Source organism: Rhinopithecus bieti, unplaced genomic scaffold, assembly GCF_001698545.2.
Source record: "Rhinopithecus bieti isolate Rb0 unplaced genomic scaffold, ASM169854v2 scaffold_618, whole genome shotgun sequence".
Taxonomy (NCBI): domain Eukaryota; kingdom Metazoa; phylum Chordata; class Mammalia; order Primates; family Cercopithecidae; genus Rhinopithecus; species Rhinopithecus bieti.
Genome location: NW_016803195.1, coordinates 1,028,422 through 1,049,814, shown reverse-complemented (window position 1 = coordinate 1,049,814; position 21,393 = coordinate 1,028,422). Strand labels below are relative to the sequence as shown.

General features: G+C 41.1%; 1 protein-coding gene across 2 annotated transcripts in view; it reads left to right on the top strand.

Annotated features, from left to right (window-relative positions):
• Nucleotides 1-21,120, top strand: part of N4BP1 (NEDD4 binding protein 1) — a 79,980-nt gene extending 58,860 nt beyond the window's left edge. For both annotated transcript variants that reach the window (XM_017868728.1, XM_017868719.1), the window contains 6 exons: nt 1,534-3,221; nt 10,193-10,323; nt 12,379-12,475; nt 15,747-15,854; nt 17,625-17,732; nt 20,651-21,120. In XM_017868728.1, coding sequence (XP_017724217.1) covers nt 1,534-3,221; nt 10,193-10,323; nt 12,379-12,475; nt 15,747-15,854; nt 17,625-17,732; nt 20,651-21,008 — 2,490 coding nt within the window. In that variant the 3' untranslated portion in view covers nt 21,009-21,120. The remainder of the gene's footprint in view (nt 1-1,533; nt 3,222-10,192; nt 10,324-12,378; nt 12,476-15,746; nt 15,855-17,624; nt 17,733-20,650) is intronic.
• Nucleotides 21,121-21,393: the final 273 nt, after the last annotated feature.

Genomic DNA, 21,393 nt, shown 5'->3' with positions numbered 1-21,393 from the left:
GTAGTCCCAGCTACTCAGGGGGCTGAGATGGGAGGATCGCTTGAGCCTGGGAGGTAGAAGTTGCAGTGAGCCAAGATCACACCACTGCACTCGAGCCTGGGCAACAGACCCTGTCTCTAAAAAAATAACAGAGCTCCTCTATCCAGCACCAGTTACCTCCATGCTTTACCACCAAGACCACAAATACTTCAGGTGCTTTTAGAAGGAGGTAAGAGAGCTCATATATCTGCTGTTTCATCTACTTATAAAGATGTTGTAGTTCTAAATTTCAGATGCACAAGGAATATTTACACACGTTTGAATATTAATTCTCACTGAAGTTGTGTAACTATCACAGCAAGTATATAGTAAGTACAGGCTTACCATACCTCTTCTTGACTGGTGCTGCACAGGTTTAACTTTTTGGTAACACCATTCTAATTTTAGTTTAAAGTATAGATCAGATATCTCCAGACTCATTTCCTACAAATGTCTGTCCAGAATTTTAACTGATCATTTAAGTAACAGCGTTGTTACTGTTTAGTAAGCACTTACTATGTACAAGGCGCTGTTGTCGAGACTTTAACTTCCATTATCTTTTTGAATTCCCTCAAAACCCCTGCAGTTACACTCCTTTTATAGTTGAGGAAACTGGGCTTAGAGGGATTAGGTAACTTGAGCAAGATAGTACCTGTCATATGGCTGGAATTTTAGACCAAGACACCGACCCCAGAGCCAAAGTTATTAACAGGTATGTTCCTGTGTGTGTGTTTGCTTGTCTGCTTGATTCATACTTCTGACTCCAGTAGCAACTAATTGCTAAGAGAATTCAGTTTCCTTTCTTGCCTCATTTCAACCTCCTTTTAATACCAGCATTTGAGAACAGCAATACTGTCCAGCATTCACTTGTTCTATTAGATCTGCATTTAATTTAACAGTCTGGTTTTCTTTAGAAAACAGACAAAAAATCATACAGTACATAGATTGTTTCAACCAACTGGAAAAAAAATTTTTGTTAATGTTATTCTTGCTTCTTAATAAGCTTGCTTTTGCTCTGAAAACAAAAAAAAAAATTAGTGTTATTCTTTATACCTTCAAGAAATCTGGAAACCAAGGGTATATAGTAGCAAAAGTCAAGATTTGTTCTCTAGTCAATCACTTGATTTGATTATTTCATGATTGATTATGTCATGGAAGTAATACATTACTGGTAACAAGCAAAGATGTCTTTTCATTAGAGATGTAAATAAATCCATCCTTGGGATTATTCACTGTGTAGCTCAGCAAATCCCTAAGATCACATTGCATAAAATGTTACAAAATACCCACCTTTTAGATTTGGATGAAAATTTTTCAGTTCCTCTAAAGATGATTTAAGCAAGTTATATCTGTTACTTTCAATGTTTTATTTAAAACATGACGTTTTGTTCAAAATTACAAACATGCTTGTGATTTTTGTAAAATTGGCCTGACATTTGTAGTTACATGTGTAATTTATTATGTGCTATAAGGAACTTTTGTAAATTGACCTAATTTCTTATTTTCTCTTTACAGGAATATATTAAAGGAATCTGTGAACCTGAACTAGAAGAAAGAGAATGTTACCCCAAAGACATGCACTGCATTTTTGTTGGGGCAGAGAGCCTGTTTCTGAAAAGCTTGATTCAGGATACTTGTGCTGACCTCTGCATTCTGGACATTGGCCTTCTTGGCATCAGAGGAAGTGCTGAGGCCGTGGTCATGGCTAGGAGTCACATTCAGCAGTTTGTAAAGCTCTTTGAAAATAAAGAGAACCTACCCAGTAGTCAGAAAGAATCAGAGGTGAAAAGGGAATTCAAACAATTTGTTGAAGCCCATGCAGACAATTACACAATGGATTTGCTGATTTTGCCCACTTCCTTGAAAAAAGAACTTTTGACACTCACACAAGGTGAGGAGAATCTCTTTGAAACAGATGATGATGTTACTGAAATTAGAGATTCTCAACAAACAGAGTTTACACAGAATGCTGCCACAGGGCTGAATATTTCCAGAGATGAAAGTGTTTTGCAGGAAGAGGCAAGAAATAAAGCTGGGACTCCTGTTTCTGAGCTTACAAAACAAATGGACACAGTCCTTTCTAGCTCACCAGATGTGCTTTTTGATCCAATAAATGGTCTAACCCCAGATGAAGAGGCACTTTCCAATGAGAGAATTTGTCAGAAAAGGAGATTTTCTGATTCTGAAGAAAGGCGTACCAAGAAGCAGTTTTCTTTGGAAAATGTTCAGGAGGGGGAGATTTTACATGATGCTAAGACATTGGCTGGAAATGTAATAGCTGACCTATCTGATTCTTCTACTGATTCTGAAAATTTAAGTCCAGATATAAAAGAAACTACTGAGGAAATGGAATACAACATCCTCGTAAACTTTTTTAAAACCATGGGCTATTCCCAAGAAATTGTTGAAAAAGTCATTAAGGTGTATGGACCATCTACTGAACCATTATTGCTCTTAGAGGAAATTGAAAAAGAAAATAAAAGATTCCAAGAAGACAGAGAATTTTCAGCTGGTACAATGTATCCGGAGACCAACAAAACCAAAAATAAAGGTGTTTATAGCAGCACAAATGAGCTTACAACTGATTCCACTCCAAAGAAAACACAGACTCACGCACAGCAAAATATGGCAGAAAAATTTTCTCAGTTACCATTCAAAGTGGAAGCTAAACCATGTACCTCAAATTGCAGAATTAATACTTTCAGAACAGTGCCAATAGAACAGAAACATGAATTCTGGGGTTCAAACCAGAACTACATTTGTAACATAGACCCTGAAACTGATGGCCTTTCACCTTCTGTTGCCTCTTCAAGTCCCAAAGAAGTCAATTTTGTTTCAAGGGGAGCTTCAAGTCACCAGCCCAGAGTTCCAGTTTTTCCTGAAAATGGTTTACACCAGCAGCCAGAACCCTTGCTTCCAAATAATATGAAATCTGCCTGTGAAAAACGTTTAGGATGTTGTAGTTCTCCTCATTCTAAGCCAAATTGTTCAACCCTTTCTCCACCAATGCCACTGCCCCAGCTGTTACCTTCAGTTGCTGATGCAAGGTCGGCAGGACCTTCTGATCATATTGATTCCTCAGTTACTGGGGTTCAAAGGTTTCGAGATACTCTAAAAGTACCCTACAAGCTGGAATTAAAAAATGAACCAGGGAGAACGGATTTGAAGCACATTGTTATAGATGGGAGCAATGTTGCAATTACGTAAGTCCATTCTCTGCAGATTGTTTTATTTTAAATAGGGCTCTAAATGGTGTCTGAGAATCACATGTATATAGGAACTATACATACATGTTGTATATAGTTGATCTGTAGCGTTAGGGTTGGATGTGGAGGGGAATGGGAACCAACTGATTGGAAAGGTTTTGTCAGTCCATCTTCTGTGAACTCATGAACTTTACTTCACCCTGCTGAACTTAATTTCTAAGGGCAAGAGAGGATAGAAGATTATCTTTTCACATTGCATTGCTCAGTGATAGGTAGTATAGTAACTTTTAAGTCATTACATTCTTAATACTGTAAGTACCATTATGTTCTAATTAAATAAGGAAACAAAGCTTAAAGCACAAGGATTTTTTAATCTTTTGTTAGAGTATGCCTGATTCTCTAGCCTAGAGTGTACAGTGGTAATAGGTGTGATGTACTTCTCTGGATAGAGCAATGGCAGTTTCCTTTCAAAGGAAGTTAGTTTGAGCTTCATTGTGGGCCTCTGCTCTTACTAAAAGTTTATAATATTTGTTTTTAGTAAAAGACATCATTTAATGAACCCGTTGTTTCTAGTTAGCCTGTCTTGGAACTCCTCTTAGTTGAAAATCCTCTGATTTGAAACCTGTACGCTTGAGTTTCTTTTCTAAGGGGCAGTTTAAGATCGTGGCTAAGAAGAGTGTGAGGGTCAAGAGCCTCCCCGCACTGTGGACCAGCTGTTTGATTTGGGGCAGGTCACTTAACTGTTCAGAGTTTCAGTTGCTGCAATCTGTTGCTTTCTGACCTGTCCTTAAGGACATCTTTACCATATCATTTCAAAGTAAAGTCTGCCTTCTGTTTTCAAAACCAGTCACCCCATTGTTAAAAGAAAAACTTCGGGCAAATTAAATTTAGCAGAGTTGATCTGCACAAACAATGATTAATGAATCTGGCAGCACCCTAAACCAGGAGAGGTTCATAGAGCTTCACTCAGCAATGAGGGCCCATGGTGTTTATCAGCAGAAGAGGGAAGTGCCCTGCAGAAACAACTTGATTGCCTACAGGCTGGCATTTGCCTTATCCAGGCATCCTGTGATGAGGCATTTGCCTTATGTAGATGTGGTCTGAACAGTTGCCAGCCTGTGATTGGCTGAAGCTTAGCTGCTGTGATTGGCTGAGACTCAGCCTTTTTTTTTTTTTTTTTTTTTTTTACAAGAATACTCTTAGGTTGCAATTTTGTTCACATACTATGGAGGCAACTTTAGGCCAAATTTAATTTAACACCATTGATTTTTGAAGAAATATTCAAGGTCTGGCATTTTAAGTAGCTACAATTCAATAAACAGGGCACCTGGACATGGAATGAGGAAGAAGTTGCCAAATCTTAAAAATACTTTTCTGAATTACCGAATGTTTGTGTAACTTCTTTTTTGGGAGTTCTGAGAGATCAGTTAATGCCCTGAGTTTTAAGAATACCTATTAGGATTGAAAAATAAATGTTATTTTTGAAATACATGTTTATAGTATATTTGTAATTGTTTGGTTTGTAAATTTTTTTATTAGGATTTTCAGATACACAAGATAATGAATTCCCATGGGTTCCTCACTCACCTTCAATAACTACCAGCTCATGATCAGTCTTGTTTCATCCTAGCCCTTACCTCTTCCTTCCACCCCTATTATTTTGAAGGAAATCTCAGCTATATGTTCATAAATATTTTAATAATGTATTTTTTAAAATATAAGGATTATTCTGCTTTTATTATTTGAATGAATTATCGATGCTGTGTTTTGCTGTCAAAAGAAAATGCCATCATTTCAGATGTTAAAATTTGAAGACAGGCAGCAAAAATATGCAGTATGTTTACCTTCATTTCCAAATCATGTTTATTGTCATTTCACTTTGGTTTTTTTTGGCAGCCCTATTAGGGGAAACCCAGCAAATGACCCGCAGCTGCATAGCGATATCTAAGCAGAAATGTCAACTTCAGTCACCCACACCCCAAGCCCGGAACAAGTTCTTCATTGTTATGATTTCTTGAGCCAACTGGTGACACAAAATTTAGGTCACAATTGTGAGCAATTCTCATCCTCTTTCACTTTTCTGTATGTGGAAGGATTTTCCAAATAGGAAATGCAAGTTAACATAGAATGAGCAGTGATCCTGATGCTTTTTAAAAACCTTTTGGGGTAGTTAACAGGCATATTTCTCAGCAGGGTCACTTTTGGAATTTAGAGTGGTGTTACCTATCTGTGACAGGATGTTTTGCAAATCTAGTCCCTCCCACTTTGCTTATAATATCCTTCCCCAGTCATTGTGACACCCCAAACACCCTCCCACATGTTTCCTAATGCCCTGAGTACAGTATCATCTCTTTTGAAAACTACCAATTATTACACTAAGAGAAAGCTGCAAGCTTTTTTTTTTTGGAAAACTGATTGTTTTGGGAGGGTTTACATTTTCTTTGGATTCACAGATGTCTGTGTTTAAAGGCAATATTTTAACAAGTGAATGTGTTATTTTAAGGAGACAGACTTGTACTTAATTTGATGTATTGTTCTGAAAATGTCAGTAATTAAGATTTACCCATATTCTAGGAAGAAACTGCATAATGGGTATAGTTTTATTTTGGAGTGACAAACATTTTGGAACTAGGTGTAAGTGGTGGTTGCACGGCATTGTGAATGTAGTAAATGCCATTGAATTTTAGTCATGTGAATTTTACCTCAATTTTTTTTGTAGGTTGGAAAAAAATCAGCCCGTATTTTAAATCAGTTGCTTCAATGTTAAGTGTGAATTAACTTTGCCTAGATTCCATGAAGAAACTGATTTGTGTTTCTTCTGTTCAATGAATTACCTCTAATACCCATAGTCCCTGACACACAGTAGGAACTCATTAAAAACTTGTTGATGAATTAAAGGCAAATTAGAATTTTTCTTTTTTTAAGAGGTGAAGTCTCACTATTTTGCCCAGGCTGGACTCGAACTCCTGGATTCGGCCAATCTTTCCTAGTAGCTGAAGCTATAGGCATGCCTTACCATGCCCAGTGTAGGATTTTTTTTAGTGGCTTTCTACTACCCATTTGTAACTTCATGGTTACTATTCCAGTGGCCAGTTTAGATTTTTCACTGAGACCATATATTTAATGCAACAAATATTTGGGATTTTAAAGTCGAAACACCCATTATAATGTGTCAGGCACTGTATTTTTAAAAATGCAGCCTTCACACCAACTGTGAGGCAAAAGTTGTAATTTATACAACATGAAGTGGCTTAAAAATGTTTTCCAGGGTTACGTAGATAGAGATTTGGACCCATAATGTCTTTCCCCAGAGCTGCTGTAGACCCTCTCTCCTCCAGCAGAAGTTAAGGCTGGAATTTTCAGGCCAAGGCATCATTGGATACTTAAGTCTTGGGTTGCACAGCACTGCTAACTAAAGCTTACTGATTTGACCCAAGTAGTTGGGGAAGTACTTATTTGATTCCTTAAGCAATAGGATCTGTTGGTGTGGGCCCCACCCTAAAGCAGCCTAGGCCCACCCTTCAATGTATTTTTGTAAAGCCTTTGTTCATTTTCCTATCCAGAATGAGGTCTGCAGCCCATACCACCTGTGAAAACCTCCACAGTACCCTGTTTAGTGCTGCCAATTTTGTATATCTTGTTCTTGCCCCCTCGTCACCATGAATGAGTCAAATGATGAGTAAGTGGAAATTGTTTTGTGATGTATGGCTAGACAGCACAGTAGTGGCCAAGAAACATTTGGGCTCTGTCAGCCTGAAACGTCACCATGAGAACCCCTGACGAATGGGGTGATAGTTTTCCATGTAGATGAGGTTTGCCCCTTCCCTTGCCAGAATTATGTATTTTAACCTTTTTGTTTTCATACTAGTCTTTGCCATATTAGGGTTCCATAAAAAGAAATTTTTCCTGGGTAACTCAGAAAGGACTTTCCGCTGTCTCCACACTGCCCTGTCCGGTGCTATGGCTGCCATGAGTTTTTATCAGCTGTGTGTCACCCATCTCTCCTCTGCTTTGGACACTTTCTTTTAGTCGCCAGCATTCTATAATAAAGCAAGCAACCAGATGATATAATCTTTAACCAATTATATGGAAACAGACGTTTAAATCTCTTGATGGCCTGCACACCTGGCCTCCCAGGCTTAATAACTGTTCATTCTGTATTTGGAGCTGGGAGCCCCAGAGCTTTGGCCTTCCCGTAAGTAGCAAGGTGTTATTATATATATATACTTTGCCTCTGGGTCAAAACAGACCTTTGGTCTGGGTTTACCTGTCAACTTGCTACTCTGGTTTGATTGCAGAGAGGCCAGGAGACAGTGATGAGTAAGCACATGCCTGCTCAGGGTATAGAACTTGAAGTAGGATGGGCGGTCCTTAATGGACCCTCTGTATTATTTTGAGGACAATAATTTGGCTCCACTTAATTTTTTGTTGTTGTAGTTTTATTTTTTGGGTAAATCTGTATGTTCTCCACCAGAATTTTGAACCTCTGTTTTAATTCCATTCCTGAGATTTTTTTAGAGTATCAAAAGTGATATGATCTTATCACTGAGAATAACATTTTGGAATTTAGTTGAGAGCTGATGTTTCTAGAAACTCCATTTGTTCCCCCTCTAGACTTGTAAGGAGTCCAGGGCAGCAGAATTCATCGTTCTGCATTTCCACCCTTGTTACGTAGTGACCCAGTGGAATTGAACTGGGTACTCCTCCTCTATCCAGTTCCTCCTCTTGCCATCACCAGAAGCTATTAAGGAAAAGAGGGAGAGTAGGTAGCACACATTTGTATCTGTCAAATAATCAGGGAGCCACCTTAAAAACCTTTTCAGTGCAGTTCTCTCAAGGATTATCCTTTTGCGGACTAAATATACATATTTCTTGGTTTTTCTAAGAACCAGCAGGTTGTTCTGTTGTGGATTTTCAAATTAGGGCTGTGGTTGACGTTAACTCTAGGCATGGTCCCTGCTGTTAAGCAATTAGAGTGATGGATGATTTATAATTTTGAAAGATTAAAAAAGGCCCCCCTAAAGAACCACCCCAGTCTTTTTTCTAGTTAAAATGTCACTTTGCTACCTTCTTGTCATATTTGAATGCCTTTAGATAAACAAAGCACTCCTGAATTATCAAGATTGGGTTTGTTTATTTACATATATTTTCTGGGGTAAGAGCCTCTGAAATATTTATGGTTCGCTGAAAAGAAATAGCCTTTAAAAGAGGAGTCTGTGAGTAGCTCTTCTGAATCTCACAGAGCATTAGATGTTCGTGAAGTGTCCAGCCTCTTTCTGCTCTCAAGGAACGCACATGCAGGTGGGGTCGTGGAAAAGGCAGGTGTGAGGAAGTCAGAGTCTAATCCAGCTCATTCCCCTGGCTGTGCAACCCAGGCAGGCTGCTCCTTCCCTAGTGACTCCTTTTTCTAACAGGCATCTAAATGCCATTCTATCTCTGTGATTCTGGTGCACCGTACAGGGTTGGAATTCAGAAGAGGAAGGAGGCTGAGAGAGGCCCTGTGTCTAGAAATAGCTTCATAGAAGAGGGGCCAGAATTCAGCGCATTCAGTCCTGAGGGCATTTGAAGAAGGAGCAAGGAAAGGTGCAAGAGCATCGCACATATAGAAAGCAACACAAGGAAAGGCTCAGACCAGGAGGGGTGAGATGGCAAGACCTGGTCAAAACCAAGAGGGTTGTTGCATGGTAGTGGGAGGGTCACTTAGCCAGATCCTTTCTGATGAGTCAGACGAGGAGGGGTCCTGGAAGCCAGGCAGCATTAGTGTAGGACAGTGCCTTTGAAGGCCCTGAGCAGAATCAAAGGCCTCGGGCTGCATTTAAAAGTTAGTTTTCACTGGAATTTTCAGGGTAGGTTGGAATTAGGAGAGCCGGGGTTTAACTCAGGACACATATGCCCATCATGGCAGGACTTGCAAGTGAAGTATTTCTACAAAGCAATTTTGGCATGCAGCATTAGATGTGGAAAGAAGACAGGACTGAAGATGCAAGGAGTATTGTCGCTGCAATCTAAGTGACCATTGAAGCAGTGAACATAGATTATGCTAATTTCATCAATTACAGCATCACTGTTTAAGATTTTAGTCTTTTTTTCTTTGTAATACCCATGAGTAGACAAATTACCACCTGCAGAATTTTAAACTTTTAACTTTTTTATCTCCACTTTTAATTAACTGCTGGAGCATAAATTTTAAGTACTTTCTTCCTTTCCATTGAAATGTGTTATGGATGGAGGGGTTGGCATTTTTTAATCCTCTATACTAAGGATTGTAAACTATGGGCCAAATCAGGCCCGCCACCTGTTTTTGTAAATGTGGAACACAGCCACACACATTCACTTACAGCTGTCTGTGACTGTTTTCACACGCAGAGTTGGGTAGTATGACAGAGACTGTGTGACTCTTAACAGAAAAAGTGTTCTGACCTGTGTTCTCTACTGTTCATTGTTGTTTTTTTTCTTTCTTTCTTTCTTTTTACCTTTTTTCCCTGCTTTCTGCTTTCTTAAAATAGCCTTTCACAGCCCCTCCATAAGTTTCATTTGAGTCTTGCCCTCAACATGTTTCTCGTAAGCTGTAAACTGAGTAAATATAGCCATTCCCTGGAAAGAGTGGGGCCCTCCTGGGACAGGACACAGCAGCATCTTTGGAGGTTGCAGGGGTTATGACCGTGTCACATCTTTGTCCCTTTCTTCTGTCACAGGGAACAAGTATTACCATGGAGCTCACTGCCTTCTGTCACAACAGCACACCCAGTTAGATTAACAAAATGCGAGAAAAATCCTAAGACACTATTAAGAGTTCTGTCCCCTACAGTGGGTTCCATCCTGACTTTATGAACTAAATGCCAAAAATGTAAGAGTATTAAAGGAAACTTTGTTATTGTTTGTTGTATGTGTATGTTAACTTTTCATGGTAAAACTGTGCTTTAAACAGAAATAAATTTTATTTATTTTCTTTACTCTGTTATTTCTAGCCACGGTCTGAAAAAGTTCTTTTCTTGTCGTGGAATTGCAATTGCGGTTGAATATTTTTGGAAGCTTGGCAACAGAAACATTACTGTATTTGTCCCTCAGTGGAGAACAAGGCGTGATCCTAATGTCACAGGTGAGGCAAACTGATTTTTTCAGATTTCTAGTGAAATGTTTAATGAGTCAGCTTATAATTACAACACATGCTGTTTAGAGCTGTGTGCCATGGGCAGCAGCTTTAAAAATAAAATTGTAAATCTATCACACCTAGCAAAACATCAATTGAAGAGAGTGCCACGGCATCAGAAATACTAGGGGGTAGGATGGAAAGTTAACATAGTTATTTATACAGGAAATTATCTTAAGAGTTCATTATATATCACATGTTTTCTTTTTACTTTCTAAGAAATGTCTTTATTAGGCTGGGTTTCTGACTGTTTAGATAGTATTTTTGAAGTCACTTCATAAATTTGGCCCCTTCAAGTTATGTCTTTTTAACAGTCTATTTAATGGCTTAATATAAATCATTTCTGTTAAACATGAAGTACTCTGGCTGACCTACAGGCCACACACGAAAGATTTGAACTTACTGTGAATCATGAAATGTTCCAGAGAAACTTCAGGTTGTTTGTGTCATAGGTCATGATAGGAGGATAGGTGAAAGGGGTGTGTCAGGCAACTTAACTCATCAGAGTGCCTGGAAAAATAAAGTAGATTGTGGGGAGGGAGGGTGAGTGAGTACAGGACTTGCCCAGCACATTAAACAGGAAGTGAAATTTAGTCACTTAGTGGGGCAGAAATGGTCAAACCACACAGTTCCCAAGTATTCCCAACTTCCCCCATTTTGAAGAGCATATTCATCTTAACAGAGGGTGCATAAGGAATGAAGCAGATCCACTCATTTTGTTATTTTTGCAATTGGATCCCTGAAGGAGTCTCTCTTTTTTTTTTTTTTTCCTGAGATGGAGTCTCGCTCTGTCACCCAGGCTGGAGTGCAATGGCACGATCTCGGCTCACTGCAACCTTCACCTCTTGGGTTCAGGTGATTCTTCTGCTTCAGTCTCCCAAGTAGCTGGGACTACAGACATGCACCACCATGCCCGGCTAATTTTTGTATTTTTAGTAGAGATGGGGTTTCATCATATTGGCCAGGCTGGTCTCGAACTCATGACCTTGTGATCCACCCACCTTGGCCTCCCAAAGTGCTGGGATTACAGGCATGAGCCACCACACCCTGCCAAAGGAGTCTCTTAATGCTTACATGCTCTGCATTGCTTAAGTCAGTGGTGAGTACCATTGTAGGGAATGCAGGTGTGGGAACCTCAGATCCTGAGTTTTTAGCTGCTTTTGCCCATTACTGGTTTTCTGAAGTGTAGCTTTGACCCTCCATTCTCCACTGTCACCACCCACCCCCCATGAAAACCGGCAAATATTTGTATGGACACCTTTGAGAAGTTGGACAGGAGGCCAGTAGGAGGAGGCTTCAACAGACTCTTGGCATAAGGATCTTTCTTGGGATTGGGGTAGAACCATTTGTCCCTCCTATCCCTAGATCTGTCCTAGTCGCACCCCTACCCTCTCAGGCTCTCCTATCATCCCTCTCTTTGTCCTCTATTTCTTGTAGTATAGCTCTGAAAGAGTTTTTGATGGTAGGCTTCATTAAATACCCAGGCTGGAGTGCAGCAGTGCAATCTCAGCTCACTGCAACATCTGCCTCCCGGGTTCAAGCTATTCTCCTGCCTCAGCCTCCTGAGTAACTGGGATTACAGGCACGAGCCACCATGCCTGGCTAATTTTATATTTTTAGTAGAGATGGGGTTTCATCGTGTTGGCCAGTCTGGTCTCGAACTCCTGAGCTCAAGTAATCCACCTGCCTCAGCCTCCCAAAGTGCTGGAATTACAGGCGTGAGCCACCGTGCCTGGCCTACTATTCTTAAGAAGCAAATGAGTTTAATCTTTTTATGTTTAAAAAATAACTGAAGTTAGTTCATATGTTGTTTTTGCCTTAGTATAGGTCTTGCTTGTTTTTTGTTTTTTGTTTTTTCCTCCTAGTGAGTTAGTAAAACTGAGTCAATAGAAAAAAGGTTTTCTACAGCTCTCCAAGTGAAACATTTGAGTGTACTTACATTTCTTGATACATTTGGGAAGATAGCCCTTTTCTGAATGTATATTCAACTTATTCCACGAACAGAACAGCACTTCTTAACCCAGCTCCAGGAGCTCGGAATATTATCTTTAACTCCTGCCCGGATGGTCTTTGGAGAAAGAATTGCTTCTCATGATGACAGGTATGAAAGGCCATTCTCCTTCCTAAGGTTGGAGTGGGGTGGTGAGGAGCCAGCCACTTGCTCTGCTGAACAGATCCACACTTTTAGAGGACCTGCTTGATGCGGGAGGTTTAATATTTGTGGTCATTAAGGTGATATGCTCAGTGATATTTGCTACATAGTTTTTAGAAACATCACAAAAGAAACTGTTTTTGTGTTTTAGTAAAGCATGACTGAAAATCTGTAAGTAAAAGCAGATATTGTAGTCTCTGGTTGGTAGGTGCTTAAAGTAATGTTTGTCTTGTCTTAGTGTGGCAGGCTTGAAAATGGTTTCAAATATTAACTCCTCCCACTCTACTTTTGATCAGTGACTTAGCCTATTATCGTAATGCCTGGGTCCTCAGGGTTTCTTCTACGTCATAGACGTGTCTCAGCTGACCCTACTGTGATAGGAGTAAGCTGCATTTCTTTTCTTTTTTTTTTTTTTCTTGAGATGGAGTCTCACTCTGTCACACAGGCTGGAATGCAATGGCACAATCTCAGCTCACTGCAACCTCTGCCTCCTGGGTTCAAGCGATTCTCTTGCCTCAACCTCCCAAGTAGCTGGGATTACAGGCACGCACCACCATGCCCAGCTAATTTTTGTATTTTTGGTTTAGCAGGTTGCAGTGAAACGGGGTTTTTCCATGTTGGCCAGGGTGGTCTTGAACTCCTGAACCTCAGGTGATCTGCCCACCTTGGCCTCCCAAAGTGCTGGGATTACAGGTGTGAGCCACCACACCCAGCCTATAAGCCTCCATTTCTTAGCTTGGCATATAACTCAGGAAGCAGGTACTAGTGCATCTGAGTCATCAAGATTTCGTCTGTGCCTTTTAAATATTTTGTTTTGTTTTTGAGATAGAGTTTCACTGTGTCACCCAGGCTAGTGTGCAATGGCACAATCTCAGCTCATTGCAACCTCCACCTCCCAGGTTCAGGCCATTCTCCTGCCTTAGCTTCCCAAGTAGCTGGGATTACAGGCATGCACCACCACACCTGGCTAATTTTTGTATTTTTAGTAGAGATAAGGTTTCACTATGTTGGTAAGGCTGGTCTCAAACTCCTGACCTCAGGTGATCCACCCATCTCGGCCTCCCAAAGTGCTGGGATTACAGGCATGAACCACTGCGCCTGGCCCTTTTTAAATTTTTTCTAAAAACTTTATTGAGCACTAACCAAATCTGATACACCGAGGTAGGTTCTAGGGACACGCATGATTCAGATGAACCTCCTGCCCTCAAGAATTTTGAGAAGACGTACATAAGTAAACAGAAGGGAGTTTTGCTGTGGTTGACCAAGAGAAGGTTCCAAACTTAACCAATGGAAATAGGACTAGTTTTTAAAATCCTTCTCATGGTATGAAATTAGTAGCAGGTCTACTAATATTTGGGAACCTAGTGGTAGCTGTTTATTCTTTTCTCTCCTGCATTTGCCCTGTTTATTTTCATCTGGCTTATAGCACTGACAGCACCCCTGGTGTTTTTGCCTGTGTTCCACCAAAACACCACTCCATTGAAGATAGTGTTTAGCTTGTGACCCAAGCTAGTGAATGATAGTCAAATGGGTAAGAGATGAAAAGAGGGCCTGGGGAGAGAGATGGGGGGCTTGGGACCACAGCAGACATATATTCATTCACCAGAAGGGCCTTCTCATTGACAGTCCCTTGCCCTGCACCAGGCTAGTATGCAAGACCAGATCTGATGGGTGAGAATCAGGTGGCATGGAAGAGCCAAAAGAGGATACCATATGTGGGTGCCTGGGGGATAGGTGAGAAGTACTAGAAGGCGGAATGGAAGGACACTTCCTGCCCAGCCCTGTGACACAGGCAGGGGCCCTGCAGGGTTCAGGTCCTCTAACACAGCAGCTTCATTCTCACACCAGCAGGGTTGGAACACACACACAAGTATGCAGACTAAGCTCTTGTTTGGCTGATACGGCTCTTTGGGTTTTTAGAGGACATGCATATATGTTCTCATTCATAGTACATGAACTCAGAAGCCTTACTGCCTATTTTTGTTAGTGGCAAACATTACCACTTACAACTCATGCCAGTTAGAAGTCATTTGTAAAATATTATTTAATAAAGCCAAAGAACTAAATCATATTTAATTTCCAAGGTTTTCTAAGATCTCTGAAACTAATGAGGTTTTTTAAATCCCCGTTAAGTACTCATCACTGCTAGTAAAAGCAGTTGTCTGTACCTTTAATTCCAGTGAGTCCCTTAATTTATTTTTTATTATCTTGGTCTACATATCCTTAGACAAATGTGGTCACCCTAACTTATGAGATAAAATTCACATTATCCTCACAGATCTCTTATTAAGAGGGTCTGAGCATGAATAATCAGCAGTGAAATGGAAGTCTTCTTTACTGCTTCATCCTTTCCCTTTTTTATCACCAGGTATCCTGTCATACCTTCCATTTGAGTGAATCTATAGCTTAGTCTAAACAAAATGGCATTTCTAGATACCTCTTTTTAAATCAGAACAGTGTGAACCTGTGAATTTTGTTTGTTTGTTTGTTTGTTTGTTTTTGAAACACTCAGTTCTGTTGCCCAGGCTGGAGTGTAGTGGCACGATCTTGGCTCACTGCGACCTCCACCTGCTTGGGCCCAGCTGATCCTCCACCTCAGCCTTCTGAGTAGCTGGGACTACAGAGAACACCTGGCTAATTTTTTGTATTTTTTTGTAGAGACGGGGTTTCACCATGTTGCCCAGACTGGTCTCAAACTCCTGGGCTTGAATGATCCACCCACCTCAACCTCCCAAAGTGTTGGGATTATAGGCATGCGCCACCACACTCGGCTTGAACCTATAAATTTTTAAAAAGAAAAGAGAATTGTAAGGCTGATTGTACTAAGCAGCTAATCTTAGAACCAGAATACTGTTGCTCAGTAACTTAAATCTGAATAATGATTGCACAGGCTTGTCAGCTCTCATTCTCTGCTCTGGTCTTCATGTATTCTTATTAACACTGTTTACTGATAATACAACTTTTGAATAAATTATAGTTTAGATCACTTAAATTGTATGAAAGACAATCTATTTTATAATCACACTAATAATTTTAGAGATATTCACCATTCTGATTGATCTTCAGTTGATAGGGGCTAAACTTTTCTGTGGCCTAGCCTTAGTTAAATTCTTTGATGGTTTTCCTATGAAGAGGAACTTTTCTCTTATTTTCTTATAACATGGCTTCTTTGAGCCAAGGATGCCTGTTGCTCATTTTAAACTCTCTTATATTACCATAGGTTTCTACTACACTTAGCGGACAAAACTGGTGGTATAATTGTGACAAATGATAATTTCAGAGAATTTGTGAATGAGTCAGTCTCTTGGAGAGAAATTATTACAAAAAGGTAATATTTTCTTCTTTGTCTTTGGTCAGAAAAGTTTTGTTTTGTTTTTAATTGTTTGTTTCTGTGTGCATTTTGTTTTGTTTTCTATATTCCTTGGCCCCACAGAAGGCAATATAAGGAACCAAAGTATCGTAAGACTGTGCTGTACTCCCTTTCATAGGTGACTGGCCCCCTCCAGGTAAGCAGGGGCCCGGCGCAGAGCAGCAGAGCTGGTTGTAATGAGTGTGGACATGCTCTGCTCTCACTACAGCCTTCTAGGGCATCAGAGTTTTCCTGCATGAAGCAGGAGGCACAGTTAAGTGTGATGGAGCACAAATGGCTTCCTAGTTTACTCAGCTGTGAAGTAAAAGGGTGAACTTCATGGCACCTGGGATTCCAGCTCTGAAGTGCTGTGATTCCAGCAAGAGGAAAGGACCAAAAGCAATGTGTGCTGACTGGGCTTTCACTTCTTCATGGTCTGGAGAGAATATTTCCACTTTTTAATATCTGATGCTTTTCTGGAGGTTTTTACAGTCACAGTTTAATCATCTATATTGAAAACATCTTTAGATATCCAAAATAAAACAAAGTTACATCAAGAGTTGAGCATTCACTGCTGTTTTTCATTTGTAATAAAACTGTGAAGGTGTCCACTGCTGAAAAATGCCCTAAGATGAGTGGGCACTGGCTGCTAGGACTTTTTGTTAACAACTATCACCTGACCAGTTATTTAAAATAGAAAGCAAGAGGCTGTGATAGTGCCAGGGATAAGGCACATAGGCCAGACATCTTAAAACATAAAGTGAACATACCTCATGCTAAGTATAACTAATATATAGTAAAACTTGCAATATAGCTAGGATAACTACATATTTATCCCTGTTGGGGTTTCACAGTTGTACTTTGCCTGGTATTTGTATTTTCCTAAATTAGAAGATTTTAGAAAAAGATTCTGTTACGAAAGCCCAGGTGAGAGTTAATTACTGTATGTGTTTTGACACCTGTGCTGTTAAAAAGCTGTTGATAGCTGAACCGAGAATGAGAATCGGTCTTTGACCTTCTGGGCACAGTTAATGAGCCACTAATCTTGTAGGGCATGTTTCTGTTGGACCTCTGCCTGGGCTCATTGTCAGTATTTACTGACACTCATCCGTGTATGCATGGAGGGTTTAAATGCAGTCAAGACTGGTGTTCTCCAGCCAAGCTGTTGCTTTCAGCATTCACAAAAACAAGGCAGAAAGGAGACCCAGAAAACAAGCACATGTACTTGGACTTTTAAAATTATTTTATTTTCTGTTTTCCCTGATATGATAAATAGTGGTCTAAAGACCTCAGATTTCCTTTATTCATATATCGTTTTCCTTTTTAAAAATATTATTTTCAGTGGGTTTGCTTATGGACACATTTATTACCAGTTTTATTCAAAAAATTAAACCTTCATTCAGCATTTGTGTCCTAAGCTGACAGTCTTTAAATCTTATTTTTCAAAGTTATATTGACAGTTACATTAGAAGAAGAAGCGGCTTCCTAAGCCCAGTACAAATCTGCAAGTCTTGATGAGAAATTTCAGGGCTGGCTGATAAAATGTTCTGACTCTATTGTATTTATGTCCAAAACAGACATTAAAAGGGTTTCACTTGGTTGTTTTCCCCGCTTTTAGGCAGTTGAGCAGTCTTAGGGTTTGTAGGCTGACCTGACCGTTGCTTTGGCATTGGGTGGCTGCTTTGGGATCCTTTAGGCCCTGGGCAGTGAGGACCCTGTTTCTCAGCCTCATGGTGTTCTGTGTTGTAGGCTGCTGCAGTACACATTCGTAGGAGACATATTTATGGTTCCTGATGATCCTCTGGGAAGAAGTGGACCTCGATTAGAGGAGTTTCTTCAGAAGGAAGTCTGTCTTAGGTATTTCCTTTTTCAGATTGTCTTATATTAAAACGTCTGTTTCAACTCTTTGTGCTTTAGTGCAAGTGCTGTCTTTATCGACTAAAATGGCATTTAAAATTATTATTATTATTATTATTATTATTATTTTGACACAAGGCCTTGCTCTCTCACCCAGGCTGGAATGCAGTGGCATGATTTCAGCTCACTGCAACCTTTGCCCCGCCGGGCTTCAGCGATCCTCCCACCTTAGCCTCGCGAGTAGCTGGGACCACAGGCACATATCACCACGCCCAGCTCTTTTTTTGTATTTTTAGTAGAGACAGGGTCTTACCATGTTGCCCAGGCTGATCTGAAACTCCTGAGCTCAAGGAATCCGCCTTCCTCAGCCTCCCAAAGTGTTGGGATTGTAGGCATGAGCCACCATACCTGGCCAAAAAAAATTTTTTAAGCCTTAAATTTAGTGCTGGTTTCATATATTTGGAAGCTAATATAGCAAGCATCCCAGATTTTCAACTGTAGTCCTTTCAGTTTTCATCCTAGGAAAAGACAGAAGCCAAACTTTTTTTGTGGGTTTTATTTTATTGATTTTTTTTTTTTTTTTTTTTTTTTTTTTGAGATGGAATTTCACTCTTGTGGCCCAGGTTGGAGTGCAATGGCGCGATCTTGGCTCACTGCAACCTCTGCCTCCCAGGTTCAAGTAATTCTCCTGCCTCAGCCTCCCGAGTAGCTGGGATTACAGGTGCCTGCCACCATGCCTGGCTAATTTTTTGTATTTTTAGCAGAAACAGGGTTTTGCCATGTTAGCCAGGCTGGTCTCAAAACTCCTGACCTCAGGTGATCCACCCACCTCGGCCTCCTAAAGTGATGGGATTACAGGCGTGAGCCACGTCATCCAACCTTTTTGTGGGTTTAAAAAGACAAAGCCAGGGCCAGGTGTTGTGGCTCATGCCTATAATCCCATCACTTTGTGAGGCCAAGGCAGGTAGATCACTTCAGGTCAGGAGTTCAAGACCATCCTGGCCAATATGGTGAAACCATGGCTCTACTAAAAATGCAAAAATTAGCTGGGTGTGGTGGTGCATGCTTATAATCCCAGCTACTCGGGAGGCTGAGGCAGAAGAATCACTTGAACCCAGGAGGCAGAGGTTGCAGTGAGCCAAGATCACGCCACTATACTATAGCCTGGATTACAGAGCAAGACTCTATCTCAAAAACAAGCAAACAAACAAACAAAAAAACAAAGCTGTTTTTCCAAGCTGGTGGTCACTTACTGGCGAATACTACTTAGGTTCATCATGTATGTGTGAGAGCTCTCCCTCTGAACCATGAGTGCCTAATGGGCTCATTTTGTATGTGTGAGTGTCTTTTTACATTCATTTTCTAAAGTCATTTGCTTTGAACATGTTATGCTTATATTAATTACTTACTGCTCAGGAATCACTGCCTGGGGGAACTGACCATTACTTTCTACCTTCACTGAATGGAAAAGCCAGTATTCCATATTTATCTGAAAATGATTTGGTAGTTTAGGTTTTCTTTGTTGTAGTTTGGAATGGTTTTGTTTTTAGGACACCTTGTTAGTGGTTGTTTCTGTTTTCAGAATTCTTAGGTAACAGACATTAACCAAAGATGCCTGTGAACCTAACAGGCAGATCATATGACCCCATGACTGATGTTTACTCTTTAAAAACTAAACCAGACTGCACTTCTGTGCATTCCCAACTGGTATTTGCATGGGGGTGTGATGCGGGGGTCTAAGCTGAGAGGAAGACACACAGCTCTCTCAGCACTTTTAGGCAGTAACACTTTCCAGCCGATCTTTTCCATTTGTAGCAGGAACCATTGGGAGTTGTAGGTTTGGATTCAGTGGTAGGTGGTGATGGGTTTTTTTTTTTACATGGTGGTCTGTTCTACCTAGGAGACCACTACAATTTCAGCTCCCTGGTCTTGTGAATCATTTCTCTTTTGAGCCTTTGGGTTTTATGACACAGATGAGGACTTAATTCCCAAACGCCATGCTTCTCTACCCACATGAAGAGAATGGCAGCCATTTTCCACACCTGGTACGCTCATCAGTCCATCTCGTTTTCCTTCCCCACATCTGAACTTGGAAATCCCCTGCTGGGCTTCAGGCCCAAGGCCCGTGTGTGAGTATCAGTCACGTCTGTGGGTCACAGTTACCAGAAGGAGAGTCCTCTGCTTCCTCCCACTCCTTGAGCAACCTGGCACGGGGTCTGTCCTGCCTGCCTTTTCACTCTCACCTGGTGGCTTTTTGTAGAGCTGCTCACAAATTGGTTAAGAAGTTGGGAATCACTTCCATCACAGAGGGGCTTTTGAAGTTGAGCTTTTGAAGTTGGGGAAACTTCAGTTAGCCTCATTTCTCGCCTGCAGGTCGAGTCCAGTGGGAGGCTTTTGAGTGATACAGATGCCCTCCCTGTACACACATACTCGTACACACCCATGTACATACAAGTGTGGGCACCCACCCACACCTCATCTAGACTGAGTTGGTGGGGACTGCCACTCTCCCCAAAAGGAGTCTCTTCTAATTTCTGTTAACCAGGGTCCTGCACAAAATCAAAATCTTGAGAAGAGGAAGACCCTGTTAAACCTTTTGAAAGCTCCCAAGGGCACTCTGGTTAGAGCCAAACAGCTGGATGGGGTCAGTCCTCACAGCAGAAGACCTGGGAGGGCAGTGCTCCCTCACAGAGCACACTCATTCCCTGTCACACCTTGAGATGGCATCAATGGAATCCCCGCAGGCTCCTCTGTGGGCAGCTGATGTCACCACCTCCACCTCAGTCTTGCATCCTGCCTTTGGAAGCCAGGGAGTGGCATCCTGAGCCTCAAGGCCTGCCGCAGCTACCTTCTAAAATATCTCCATGATTTTTTATTTACTTATAACCCAACTCACCAGGACTTGCTTCCATTCACAGAGATATGCAGCCCCTACTCAGTGCCCTGCCAAATGTGGGCATGTTTGACCCCAGCTTCAGAGTCCCTGGCACCCAGGCAGCCAGCACCAGCCACCAGCCTCCGACCCGGATTCAGGGAGCCCCTTCAAGTCACTGGCTCCCTCAGCAGCCCCACTTCCCACTGCTGCCAACCCTCCCCAATCTCCAGCAGAACCTGCCCATGCCAGCTCAGCGATCTTCTGCAGAAACCAACGAGCTGAGGGAAGCCCTTCTGAAGATCTTCCCTGACTCAGAGCAAAGACTGAAAATAGACCAGATCTTGGTGGCCCACCCATACATGAAAGATCTAAACGCGCTCTCTGCCATGGTGTTGGATTGAAGATTGTGCTGAGAAGCTTGCACTCAGGGCTGGCTGATCAAACTCAAGTTCACACCTGTACCTGATGGGAATGTGAAGAAACTTATTTCCTGGTGTAAACGCAGTTGTATAGTGTGAGGTAGAAGTCTGGCGTTTTCAAACCAGCTTTTTCTATATATAAATTATGCTGCCTGATTACAGATTTATTTTTCTGTTACAAGGAAGTCTACATTTTCTGCGCGTGTTCAGAACTGTTTGGAGAGTAGAGTTGAGGTCGTTGAGGTGGGTATTTACCTTTTTATGTCGTTTTTAACTTTTTCCTGGTGGAGCGGCCGAAATATTGACAAATGGGATAATGGGTTAGGCCGTTGTTAAATAAATAAATAAATAAATAAAGAGTTGCTTT